Genomic DNA, 13,947 nt, shown 5'->3' with positions numbered 1-13,947 from the left:
GGCATACCCAGCAGACTTATTTCCTTGAAGGTGGCTCCGCATCTCAAGTGGAAGGGCTAGAGTTAAGGAAAGGAAGATGGTGTGAAAGCTTCAGTAATTTTCTGCAGTATACTTTGGAAAATATACTGAATTAAGTCTAAGAATTTTTGAGATTCAATATTTGAAATGAATCATTAATGAATTATTGTGGCCTGAATTGTATGCCACCTCTAGAAGATGGAAAGATGACAAATGAGGAAGTTGGACTATACTGGTTTAAGGACTATATTGAATAATGCGTCACACAAAAATGGATTTTTGGAAAAGAAAAAGTTAACTGGTCTTCCTGATGATTACCTAGTGAGAGGTCAATGCAAACTCCCCAGCTCCAGTTATGCAAAAACCCAGTCTATTGAAGTTATGCCCTGAAGATTGGATTTTGTCTGCTGACCACCTGTTACTTGAGATCAAGATCATAAGCCTAAGCTGTTCAAAAGAAAGACTGACTACTCAAAAATAGTTCTGATTCTGAATCTGATACAATTATGGACTTGTAAGCAAGGATAAAATCCAGTTGTGTGTTTGGAATGATTGACACATACCAGAACCCAAGGTTGGAGTTGGAATGACGCCAGTAAACTTTGTAGCAGAGGTGTAGGTTCTTTTATCATTTTAATGCTCTCTCTGTAATGCTTTCACAATAAGTGTAAATGTACTTGCTTAGAATGAGGTACATATCTACATGTGATAGCTTGTATTGCTGTTAATTAAAGCAGTTCATAGCCTTTGGAGAAAAAGCAATATGCATAGTCTGTCCTGCTTAGGTGGTCTGGATTACTAGAGATATCACACTGTAGGGCAGGAAATATTGCAGCCTGGAAAAACCCCTATTGAGAGGAAGTGGCAGATCTTTACCCAAGAGAGGTGACATTTGAGGAGCTTGAAGACAAAAGCAGGTGGCCTTGGTAGATCAGGGAGGAGGAGTACAGGTACAGTTCCCTAGAGACTTTGACAGATGAACTTAGGGAATAGCAAGCAGATGTATAATTAAGAACATTTTCAAAAAAAAGGAAGCTAAAGTTAAATATAGCTTTAGGAGACTAAGTTTTAAAACATATGCCTCTGGACAAACCAACAATGTAACACCAAGACTTTAAAATAAATGCCTTGATTTAAACTTCTCAAACAACAATTAAATTCGGGCTCTGCCTTAAGTTAATAGCTCATCCAAAGACCCAAGCCACTACCTAAGCTGCACAAAACTCCATAGTTCCGCATTTGTAGAGTCACACATGGATACAAATGATCCACCGATATCAGCAATTCACATCTGTGGATGTGGATACCCATGGATATCCATGGTTTTCCAGAGCTCTAAGCATCTGTTCAAGGTCAATGGAATAGAGTTCAAACACAACTTTAAAAAATCATAATCAATTATCTAATGAGCTATATATATTACAATCACTGCTGAAATTTTTACCCTACCATACCTTTATGTTAAGTTTTCTATTGTTTGTTGGAAGTATTCCATCCTCTTTAAGCTGTTCAGGAAGAAGTATTGCCTTTGTTTTGAAGTTTGTATCAGTTGCATTTTCTAGTCTAGGCTTCTTTTTTCCAACTTTTAGCTTCACCTTTTGGAAATCCTCTTGGTGTTTCCTCTTCTTAGTCATTTTGAATCTCTACAGAAAGGCGTTTAAAATATTATTAAACACTGCACAATCAAATAAGGCAAAACAATGTTTATTCTTCTCAAGATCTGGCTTCTGGAATAATTTACTGCTCTTTAAAGCAGTGGTTCCCAACCTTTTTTAGAGAGCAGACCAGCAAATTCATCCAAAAACTTTTTGGTGGACGGGCACTGACTTATTTGCATATTTGTTATGGAGATTGAGTTATATGCATATTCATTATGATAATTGCTTTTAAGCGGTCACATGCTATTTTACAGTGCTCCTGTATGCACACAACCAAAAATAAGAACAGTGTTTTCTTGTAAAAAAACATTAATGACAGCACAGGATAGGTAGTGGGCTCTTAATCCTCATCACAGCAAAATGCATCCAGGAAAAAAAAAATCAAACTGCAGCATGCATGAATGAGTGACAGCTTTGTGGATATAGGACTGACAGGGCTGGGGTAGTCACGTGGACTTTATCAGAGAAATAAAGATGGTGAATTCTTGAATTGTAATGCCAATATTATAAGGAGCTCTTCAAATATACAAAATGCAGATGTTGGGATAATAAAAAAATGTGTACTGCATGTCAAAATCAAGGAAGTTCCTTGCTTTTTGGATTCCTTGAACCCTGATTTCCCTTGCTTCCCTCGCATGAGAAGCCCCCAAAATTGAAAACTACTTTTTCCTCAGAAAAAAAATCATTTCCAGGCAATAAAAACAGAAGAAATCCCAGGTGGCAGCACTAGCAAGACTATTAAAATGCGACTAAAGTCTCATTGACTCAGCTTCTAAAGGTTTTGTTTTAAATAATTTTCTATAATATCAGGCTGCGTCTAGATTGGCATGATTTTCCGGAAATGCTTTTAACAGAAAAGTTTTCCGTTAAAGCATTTTCGGAACAGAGCGTCTAGATTGGCACGGACGCTTTTCCGCAAAAAGTGCTTTTGCGGAAAAGCACCCGTGCCAATCTAGATGCGCTTTTCCGCAAAAAAGCCCCGATCACCATTTTCGCGATTGGGGCCTTTTTGCGGAAAACAAATCTGAGCTGTCTACACTGGCCCTTTTGCGCAAAAGCTTTGCGCATAAGGGACTTTTGCCTGAACGGGCGCAGAATAGTATTTCCGCAAGAAGCACTGATTTCTTACAGTAGGAAGTCGGTGCTTTTGCAGAAATTCAAGCGGCCAGTGTAGACAGCTGGCAAATTTTTCCGGAAAAGCAGCTGATTTTCCGGAAAAACTGGCCAGTCTAGACACAGCCTAAGTGTTTATTTTCTGAGTTATCAGACTCCCATTTACTCATGTTGAAATGTGCATTCCTGACCCTGGAGCCAGCAGCTGGGTATTTCTACCCACTGCTTTTGGAGACACTCAGTTTCTGAGCACTCAAGCCCCTGACACAACCACCCATCACACATATAAAGTTTAAATTTCTTGCCTCTACCCAGCTGTTCCTTGGGCCACAGCAGTTGAAGGGATGTAGGACAATAATTAATACAGCACTAACTGTAGCCAGCTATTTGTAAGGCAATTTATTAACTTTAAAATAACAAGTATTTTTTACCTAGTAATGTATGGGAGGAGGAATTTAGCCCACAGAAATCATGCCTGGCCACTGGACCCTGGAGCAGCATGAGACTGCAGCCTTCAGGTTAATGAAGGGCTGCTGACTGGGAGCTGCCTAGGTAAGTGCCTCCCAGCCAGAGCCTGCCTCTGGCACCTACATCCCCAACTACCTGTCCCAGGCCACCACTCAAACTCTCTGTACCCCTATTCCCCAGGTCACAACTCCCTCCCAGATCCTGCACCCTCTCCTACACCCTTCCCCCAGGCCAGAATTCTTCTGGCACGCATGCCCCCTCCCTGCCCTGCACCCCATTCCCCTGCTCCAAGTCATCATCCAAACTCTCTGCACCCCCTTCACCGAGGGCATAAATCCCTTCCAGACCCCGCACACCTGCCTAGAGCCCCTCCCTCAGACCAGAATCCTCTCCTGCACCTATACTCCTTTCTGGACTCTGCACCCCAAGCCTCTGTCCCAGATCACAACCCCCCTCCTTCACCCAACCTCCCGCTCAGACGCTACGGCCCCTCCTACACTCCAGTCTCCTACCCCAAGCTTCCTTTTACATCCAACCTCTGTCCCAGACCCCAAACTCCCTTAGTAGAACCACTTGCCAAAATCTTGGAGTGGTCCCCCATTAAAAATTATTGCCCACGCCTGGGTTAACCGTTTACATGCATACACTTTTACACCCCTATTTGGAATCTCTTTACCCTAACTGGAGAGCAAGTCTCATGAACACTGTGAAAGAATCCCCAATAAACTGGGGCCATTTGAAGTGCACACTTATTACTGGTGCAGTTAAAGGCCAACCCACAGTTTCCCTGAAATGTATCTATGCCACATGGAAGTACATATTTGTAAAGATCATCCCCAGACCTACTTTTAAAAGAAAACTAGGCAAATAAATGGATAGGAATGCAACAATAAGGTTGTAAATTAAAAATCATAAAAGAAAAGCTTCCACAGCAATGTGTAACTTGGCCAATTGTGATTTTTAACTGTGCATTAAAAAGTCCTTGAATTATATCAATTTTAGAAAAGTAGATGTTACTGGCATATACTTATCTGATGAAAGTTTATCCAATGAAAAGGTAAACAAGTACTTCTGCTGCAGAAGTAATGGCAAGCACTGGTTAAATTCACTTCTGCTAATACAGTTTTCTGAGCAACACGACAGGAATAGGGTTATTTGTTTAACCGTTTTAACTGTGGGTTGAGTGCCCAGCCAGCTGATCAACCCTGCCGTAGCAGTGGGATCCCAACTCTGGTCCGGCAATCTAGTCCGCCAGCCCCTATGAAGCCAGGAGTGCTCCAGTCCAGCTGCCCCACCACCTAAAGGCATTGGTGGAGGCCATTTAACTGATAGGCTTACCAGTATGCTTAACAGTTAACCATTTTAACATCCCTAGACAGGAAGTGTAGAAATTTGTATTTCCAACACGCCTTGGACGAGAGGTAATCATCTCAGGTGATCTACTTAACCCAATCCTATATATGCCACCCCAACCATGGACATTGTCAAACATCCTCAGCTGCAACTTCTGCAACTCAGTTTGCTCATCCCAGGATATTACTAGTCACCTTAAAATTTCGTGATGACCTACAAGGGTCAAGTTGAAAAATTAAAAATAGTTAAATAGCATACATTAAGTTCAAAACTATATTACAGGGGATTTAATAGCAAGCCTTATATTTAGGCACTTAGTCTTTTCTGTTACAAATGATTCTTTGGACTTTTTTCTGAGAAATGAACACCTTCGTTGTTCTAAATAGACCTTTAAAATTTGGCACAGAGAAAGGAGACAGCATAAAGAAGTGTCTTTTCTTCAGCCCATGGAATTTCAACCAGGCTTTAGTAGAGCTACAAACTGTTAAAAAATCGTTATTTCCCTTAAGATGATTGCACTGATCAAGAAAATGTTCACAGCATAGCCAAATAATATCTGAACACACTCTAAAAAGCCAGGACCAAACAACCAGATATAGAGCAGCAGTTTACACGGCAACAGAAACTCCTGGGTACTGCAGAGCACTTGCTGCAATAGGAAAAGAATGAGAGCAGGACCAGATGAAATACGCATTGCTTTATTCTTATTCCTATCGCGTGCAGGTAATTGAGCTGGCTCTGTGCTCTGGGTCTGAAGTCTAGGGCCTGTTCCTGGTGAGTAAGCCAGCCCGGCTTTTTTGAAGCACTCAGCTGGCGGGTAGCGTGGCCACACAGGTGCTGCGGAGCGTGGGGGAACAAGATGCTTCAAAGCGCAGCGCAAGCCTGCCTGCTGTCCCGGGACGGGCAGTTGCGGTTTCTGCTCCGGGCACCTTCCCGACGGGACTCACGACGCGCCCGCACAGGCGGGTTCCCGGCGCGGACTCAGTTGCCCGGGGGAGGAGGGGTCCCTGCCGCGCCCCAGCAGGAGGACGCGACTCCACGCTCCCGGGGCAGGGGCCTGCCTCCCTCAACCCCAGCTGCACCAACTCATGCGCTTGGGGGGGCGGGGCTCGCGCGCAGGGCCAGACAAAGGGCGCGCGGGGCCGTGTAACCGCCCACGGCAGCACGCGGCAAGAAGGGGCGGGACTCGGGGGGTGGGGGAAACAAATCCCCGTTTGCCCTGAACGGGACCCACCGGGAGGGGCGGGGCGGGGCGGGGCTGATTCGCGGCTTCGCCCCGCGTGGCGGGGGAGGGCGCGAGCGCGCGCGGACTTCACTCACCGACCGTCCTCGACCCCCCCACTCCCGAGCTACCGCGGGTCCCCGCCGGAAACCGCCGCCCACGTGACTAACGGGAGTGGGCGGCCGGAACTAGAACCTGCCACCATAGAGAGGAGCTGGGAGGGAAGAGCGGCCTCCCACTCGGAGGGGCGGGGCCGGGCAGGGCAGCGCTTCATGGTGCGCGCGCACAGGCCAATCCGTCCCACTCCGCGCACGTGAAGGGGCGAGGCAGGCGCATCTTGGCCCCACCCAGCGACAGGCCCGCTCGCTGCCTGCTCTGCAGCGCCCCCTGCCGGGCTCAGGCTGCGTGGCGGCGCGAGAGTCTCCTGCGCGTGCCCGGCCCGGCGGCTACTACGGGGCTCGTGCGCCTGCTGCTGTCCCAGATCGCGCAAAGCGAGCGTGCCAGAGAAGCCGCTCTGCCCTGCTCCCCAGCGTCCTGCTTCGGCCTCTCGCCAGCCGGGCGGGAGCACAGACTGTGGCGGTGGCTCAGCGGGCTTTGCCTTACAGTTCTGTAAAGCCCGGAGCATGTGGCCCGCAGGCACATATAGCTGCCAGCTGGGCCCCCGCCAGGCACAGGCTGAAGGAGGTGCAACAGTACCAGCCTCTGCTTCTTGTCCGCTGGGGGGTAGCTAACATTAGAGCAGTGCTTCCCAACCCTTTTCTATCTATTAACATTTCAGGGACTCCCAAATGATCCATTTTTGCCAGCCTAAGTAAACTCTTCCCACCACTCAAATAGCTTTTGAATGGTTAAAGCATTAGAGATGACATATTAAAAAACGAGAACAAAATGGTAAAAAGTGACTGACCTTTTTCTAAGCCAACTCCAAAGTACAGTCCCAGCTTGTCAGCTTCGGCGTGCGCTGAGGGGCATGCAGACTGCTGGTCCTGGAGTTTCTTTGGCTGCTGTTTGCCCACACTGTTTCCTTGGCTCCTATCCTCCTCCGTCCCCTGCCCATTCACGGAGCAAGGGGGCTCTCATGGCCAAAGAGAGCTCTGGAGTAAGGACATTAAGGATTAGTCGACTATCCAATAACCAAATGCTCATTGGATAGTTGAATCCACTAGTCCAGTGGTCCCCAACCTATAGAGGCTCCCAGGGGCGGGGCCACTCACGCGCCGGGGGGTGGGGCCACGCATGCGCCGGGAGCCCGGGGGCGGGGCCGCACATCCTGGGGCACGCCAGGGGCGGGGATGCCCTTGCACCCGACACCGGCATGTGCCCCAGGGCTGGAGCCGCCCGAGCGCCTTGTGCTGTGGGCCCGGTGCTGGCGCCGCCACCCGAGCCGCACACCTGGGGCCGGCACCAGCGCCGTGCACCCTTGTGCCCCAGGGCTGGGGCCTCCCGAGCGCCACACACCAGGCGCCGGTGCGTGTTGCGCGCCTGGGGCTGGCGTCTCCAGTGCGCCGGGCGCGGGGCCGGCCCAGGTTGTCGGCGGGCGCACACAAATGCCCCGGCGGGCGCAGCATTGGGGACCACTGCCCTAGTCCCTTCTCCCTCCCCTTGTTGCCTCTATCAGATAGAGGGGGCAGGAAGAGGGGGTACTTCAAAACGGCAGCACCACACTGAGCTCCATGCAGTGCGTCCACTTTGAAATTCTGTGGCAGAGTTTCAAAGGGGCAACACTGCACACAGCCCAAGATCGACTATGCTGTGCTGCCCCTTTGAAATGCCACCACAGCTGACCCCGGGTTCCACAGAAATGCCCAACTGACCCTGCTTCCGCACGGCACCTAAGCCACCAGACATCTATTCTCCGAGGAGGCTGGGATGCACTCGTCATACTGCCCCGCTTCTCTGCCCCTCCCCGGTGCTCCAGGCAAGCTGGGATGTGCTTAGCACATTGCCCCGTCTCCTCCCCTAATGGGTGGTGTGCTAGACACATTGCCCCACCTCCTGCCCTCCCATGGGTGCTGGGGTCTCACCAGAGGTGATGGAGCTGTAGGGGAGACTGGGGGCCTGCCTCCCTCAACCCCAGCTGCACCAACTCATGCTCTTGAGGTCTCTTCCAACCCTATGATTCTGTGATTCTTTCTGATTGGTTCTTCTCTTCTCCTCTCCCCTCACTGGCATGGGTTCTTTTCACAAAGGCAAGGGGGGAAGCCAGACACCATAGACCCCCGTGTCCCACCATGCCCTCAAGGTTGAAAGGCCCTCAAGCTGTCATCTTATTCATAGTTTTGTCCTTGTCAGTCTCTGGGTGAGGGAGGAGCCCTAGTTTATACAAGCAAAATATAAAAGCAATTGTTTCTCTGTTAATCAAGAGATCAGGTATAAGCTGTTCCCATTTCATTCTGCCACATTCCAGATTGTTCTATAGAGAACATGATTTCTATTTAAAATGAAAATGCCAGGTATTTCTACATAATTGGTTTTACAATGTCTGGTAGTAAATGAAGATTTGTACAGAAGCTAAAAATATTTAAAATCTTGAAACTCTAATGATGCCAAACATGACAGAAATGAAAGCTTGGGATGTACTTGAAGTGTGTGGTTCTAATTTCAGCCATGATGGACGGATTACTCATCTCTGACAAGCCAAGTATCAGCTAACAGAACAATTCCTGAAATCAGTTCAGAAATATCTCAGTTTGCTCTACCGAACTGTGCTGGCTAATTTCCAAATTGGTGCAGTTGATAAAAATGATTTTGATGAACTGGCAGTCAGTGCTGGAAGTGTGCATAGTTTCAGTGCTCTACATCATATTACAAACTAGGCTCTAATTACAATGTGACAACGACAGCTCCACAGTGTGTGACTTTACATGGACAGCGAGATGTTGTAGAACAGTGGTTCCCAAACTTTTCGGCATCATGCCCCCTTTTTGATTTTTGAGAAACCCTCAAATCCTCACATTCCCCCACCCCCATAGCAGCAAAACTTCTTGAGCGAAAGAAGGATAGTCAAGACAGAAGCAGACTGTGAGGGACTCCAAGAAGATCTCACCAAACTGAGTGATTGGGCAACAAAATAGCAAATGAAATTTAATGTGGATAAGTGTAAAGTAATCCACATCGGGAAAAATAACCCCAACTATACGTACAGTATGATGGGGGCTAATTTGGCTATGACAAATCAGGAAAGAAATCTTGGAGTTATCGTGGACAGTTCTCTGAAAACTTCCATGCAGTGTGCAGCAGCGGTCAAAAAGGCAAATAGGATGCTAGCAATTATTAGGAAAGGGATAGAAAATAAGACCCAGAATATCTTACTGCCCCTGTATAAAACTATGGTATGCCCACATCTTGAATACTGTGTACAGATGTGGTCTCCTCACCTCAAAAAAGATATTTTGGACTTGGAAAGGGTTCAGAAAAGGGCAACTAAAATGATTAGGGGCTTGGAACGGGTCCCATATGAGGAGAGGTTAAAGCGACTGGGACTTTTCAGTTTAGAAAAGAGGAGACTGAGGGGGGATATGATAGAGGTCTATAAAATCATGAGTGGCGTGGAGAGGGCCGATAAAAGTTATTTATTAGTTTCCTAAATAGAAGAACTAGAGGACACCAAATGAAATTAATGGGTAGCAGGTTTAAAACTAATAAAAGAAAGTTCTTCTTCACACAGCGTGTAGTCAACCTGTGGAACTCCTTGCCAGAGGAGGCTGTGAAGGCTAGGACTATAATAGAGTTTAAAGAGAAGCTAGATAATTTCATAGAGGTTAGGTCCATAAAAGGCTATTAGCCAGGGGATAAAATGGTGTCCCTGGCCTCTGTCTGTCAGAGGCTGGAGAGGGATGGCAGGAGACAAATCGCTTGATCATTGTCTTCGGTCCACCCTCTCTGGGGCACCTGGTGCTGGCCTCTGTCGGTAGACAGGCTACTGGGCTAGATGGACCTTTGGTCTGACCCAGTACGGCCATTCTTATGTTCTAAAAAAAAAAAAAAAAAAGGAAACTGACCAGGGCCGAAAAACAAAAATAGCAGCAAAACTTGAGGTATAGTGCCAGAGAAAGAAGCATTTTAAACACAACTCTTCTTTAGTACAGCATCTAACTATTGTTCCCATGCTCTCAATACCGCAGTCAGTTTCTCACTAAGAGAAGGTGGGGAGGGTTTGCCCAGTTTTTACATTATGTAAGCTGACCTCAACTACCTGGGTTCAGTCATAGAGCTATACATTGCTCCAATTATTTTTGGGAGAAACTCACCAATGATGCTTCCATTCTCAATGGAATCAAACCTGGACCAGGATTTAGGGTGTGGACAAAGTACATTAAGTCCACAATCCTTGGCTACGTCTACACTGCCTCTTTTGCTGGCAGAGTATGCAAATGAAGCACTCATTAGCAACTTCTTGTGCTTCATTTGCATAGTCTCTGCAAATGCATATTTTTTGTGCAAAACGGACCAGTCTACACTGCTTGTTTTTGTACGAAAACCTCTTCCGCAAAAAGCATCAGCAGAGAATATGCAATGACAATGCAACAAATGCTAATGAGCGCTTCATTTGCATTGCAAAAAAGAGGCAGTGTAGATGTAGCCCTTGTGTCGTCATTCCCGGTCTTATGCTTGGGGCACTGAGAACTAAATTGGCATTTCTTAACTGATAGCCATGTCTAAGAACTTGCTTTGTAAACATGAAACTGGCTTACTGTGACTGTGCTCTAAAGTTCGTGTGTGGATGTCTTTATGTGTTTTTCAAATGTGAGTCTGTTTTGCATACATAAGCTGTGACAGACTGCTATTTCTGAACAGCCATTTAGAGATCAACGGCTTGTCACTATATTTTTTTAAGATCACTACTACGTTTTGATCTTCTCCATTATCCTTGTACTTATCCCCCAGTTCTCCATGATATTTAAGAAATTGTTAGTAGGCAGAGAAAGTTCACTAGACAGTTGTTTACTAGCCTAGGATGCATAACAATTCACGCAAACATATCTATAGGTGGCCATGTTTTCCCAGATTTAGTCCCCTTTTCAAGAGACACTACAAACTACTCTCAGGCTATCAGCAAGAATAACACGCATTTATTTATGCAAAGTATTAAAGTTAGTTTTTCAAATTCTCAGTTTTGTCTAAACATTTTGTTACAGTTGTTCCATTTTCACCTCTCGAGAGGATAGTGTGTTGTACAGATATTAGCCTTGTTAGAGTTGCTTGGTTCAAGCATTTCTCAGACTGAGTTCTTGGACACAAAGTCTGCAACTTACAAAAACTGTATGTAAAAATTTGCCAAAATCAGGGCCAATGTATGATATTAAAATAAATAAATAGATAAAAACATTGTAATGCCTGCTTCTGATGTGTGTGCCACCTTGCACTCATTTGGGAGCACGTGTTAATTCAAACCTTATATACAGGGTATGCCATACTTGTAATGTATATAATTTACAGCTTGTTGGGTGGGGGTTCACCCCACACGTCTTTCTTTACTGGATCAAAACACATACTCTTCCTGTGCTCTGCATTGCAAAAGTTATAATAATATTCATTCTGAAACATTCTGCAAATAGAGCTTCTGGATTAGTTAATACAGACTGAAGTAATTGACTGAAACTACTAGTCTAAATTACCTACACGTAATTTGTAAGAAAATATTTATTTTCATTTTCAGTGTAAAATTCATGGGTTACAGAAAAAGTAATGTAAAATGCAGTACTACATAACTAAGCCATAACATTGTCATACACCACAACTGTATAAGCAAAAAGCCTTTCAATACTGGTATTCTCTGTGGGCCAAATTCAGACCCACAGAATCTCACTGAAGTCAAAAGGAATACTTACGAAGCACAGTCATACACAACATGAATACATTGAGTGGTTTAAATACATCCATCCTGCATAGGAAACTATTATTTTATTATTATTTCAAGGTGCAAACTCAAAATCTGCAGACCAAAGTTGCATCATTTATACCCAATGCCACACCACAGGAGTTTGCTAGGAGATAACAGAATAAGATTCTGGAACATTACTGATCTTCTAGTACAATGCCTATACCTGATATTCATTTAGAAGCAAAAATTAGTTCATTAAAAAAACTGCAAAATCTAAGATGCTTCAGTGAAGTTCTTCTTCTGGGGCCCCAGTACTAAGAATTATATCTGCATGGGCTCATGAGGCCACTAGGCAGTGTCCTGCATAAGGTCAGGCAATAGATATCTAAAAGCAGGCCCGTATGCAGGAATTTCTGGAGGGGGGGGGGGAAGGGTGCTTTTTTTGTAAATGTGGACCACAGGGTGTGAATGCACTCCCTTTGACCTGCCCTAAGTAAGCAGGGAAATCAGCCCCAGCCTTCCCCCAGGTGACCAGAGCATGGGGGACAGAGGCTTGGGCAGTGCACTGCTCCTGCCTTCCCCTGTTCAGCCGGAACATGCTTACTTGGGAGCCCATGGGGTGTGCTTTTACACCTCTCGCGCACACACCATCCCCACGTACAGGCTTGAAGAGAGTTTAGCACATTTTGATAAGTCAACTAGTAGTTCCTTAGATTAGGCCTAAAATGGCAACTTGCTGGCTACATTTAGTGAGTCAGAGAGAGACAGTGCAAGAAGCTAGAGAAAAAAGAGGGACACGTTGGGGTTCTTTTTGTACTGAAACCAACAGGACATGTGCACTTAATACTAATCTCCAATTTGAGGTACATTATGATAAAGCAACATAAGTACTGTAAATTTAAGGGAGAATTTGAATTGGAAATATAGTCAGTTTGAAAATGTATTTTAGCTACTATTTAAAATCCGCCAATTGAATATAAACATCATTGGCAACTTTTGTATCAGACATTAATTACAGAGCTGATTGCTTTGTGTGGTTTTTTTACCTGTCGTATTTTGGATGGCATTAAAAAGATTTTTCTCTTGACACACATTTATGGATCTGGTCCCACTGCCCTTACTATATGTTATTTCCTACTGAAGTCTAAGGGAGTATTGAATGTGTCAAGACTGCAGGATTGGATCCTAAAACAATAACATGTACGGATTAAAAAATATTGGAAAACTAGAATGCAGTGACTGATAATTACAAGGTGGTATTTTTAGTTTAAGAGTTACAAACTTGTTTACATGAAAAAAAAAGCCACACACAGTTTACACAAAATATTAAAAATCCACATAAATTCTTGCCCTTTACATGACAAAACCCTGGTTAGGATGATTTAATTGGGGTTGGCCCCGCATAGAGAACAGGTTTGGACTAGATGACTTCTTGAGGTCTCTTCCAACCCAAATCTTCTATGATTTTATGTTTGGCATAATAAAAATTTTGGAGATGGCATATGCACATCTCAGAAGATCTATAGATGTACTGTACAGACTCATTCAAGTAGCACTGTTATTGCCTTGTAGTGACTGGTAGTATCAAACATGGAATATCACTTGATTTTATTTAATTTTGAAGATATCTTCAGTCCACAAGTAATTTTATTATTAACTGACAAAAACCTTTTTATTATTTCTTTGGAGGAAGAACATTTTTTTCATAGAAACCTGGATTTACTACATTTCCAGGTGGATCGTATCTGGCCACTACAAATGTGGAGCCATCATTTGCTGAGGCTTTTCCAACTCCCATCTTCTTTGTGTCCTTCCAAACCATTGCTGTAAAGTGACCTATGAAGTAAAAAGGTCAAAGAAACACATTAACTTTGAACAATAAATCTGAAAAATTCTTTCTAGTGTTTGAGCAAACACAAGTCATACCAAACTAACTTAGTTTCTTTCTCTGACAGGATAACAAGCCTAGGGGATGAAAAATAATATGCAGATAATCTAATATTTTGTCTTTAGAAAGATAGTTGATATGGTTCTCCACTGCACTCATGAGGACTCCTTGTTCTGTTCCAAAACCCAAATACATGGAAACAGATTAATGAAAACAACCATGCCTTTATGAACATCAAGTACACAGGCCACATTGTACCATGTCCAAGCCCCCTTTCTCCCAACAATCTGGCTGACAAATCAACCATATTACCACTGACTATTCCTCACTTGCTTCAGTGTTCTGATCCTTCCTGTTGTGTTTCCATTGTAAACAGGATAGTTAATTAGTGTAGCACTAATTT

The 13,947-nt window shown here is 44.7% G+C and overlaps 2 protein-coding genes across 2 annotated transcripts in view; both read right to left on the bottom strand.

The window, feature by feature from the left end:
• The window catches only part of TEX10 (testis expressed 10), a 124,980-nt gene extending 118,892 nt beyond the window's left edge, over positions 1–6,088 (bottom strand). The window contains exons 1-2 of the mRNA XM_075921592.1: positions 5,931–6,088; positions 1,473–1,661 (exon numbers count right to left, since the gene is read on the bottom strand). Of these exons, the coding sequence (XP_075777707.1) occupies positions 1,473–1,652 (180 nt within the window). The 5' untranslated portion in view covers positions 1,653–1,661; positions 5,931–6,088. The remainder of the gene's footprint in view (positions 1–1,472; positions 1,662–5,930) is intronic.
• Positions 6,089–11,460: 5,372 nt separating this feature from the next.
• GLIPR2 (GLI pathogenesis related 2) overlaps positions 11,461–13,947 on the bottom strand; it is a 44,644-nt gene continuing 42,157 nt past the window's right edge. The window contains exon 5 of the mRNA XM_006113037.4: positions 11,461–13,492. Coding sequence (XP_006113099.1) covers positions 13,332–13,492 — 161 coding nt within the window. The 3' untranslated portion in view covers positions 11,461–13,331. The remainder of the gene's footprint in view (positions 13,493–13,947) is intronic.

The sequence above is a fragment of the Pelodiscus sinensis genome, chromosome 2 (genome assembly GCF_049634645.1).
Source record: "Pelodiscus sinensis isolate JC-2024 chromosome 2, ASM4963464v1, whole genome shotgun sequence".
Classification (NCBI taxonomy): Eukaryota; Metazoa; Chordata; order Testudines; family Trionychidae; genus Pelodiscus; species Pelodiscus sinensis.
This window is presented reverse-complemented; position numbering and strand designations above follow the sequence as displayed.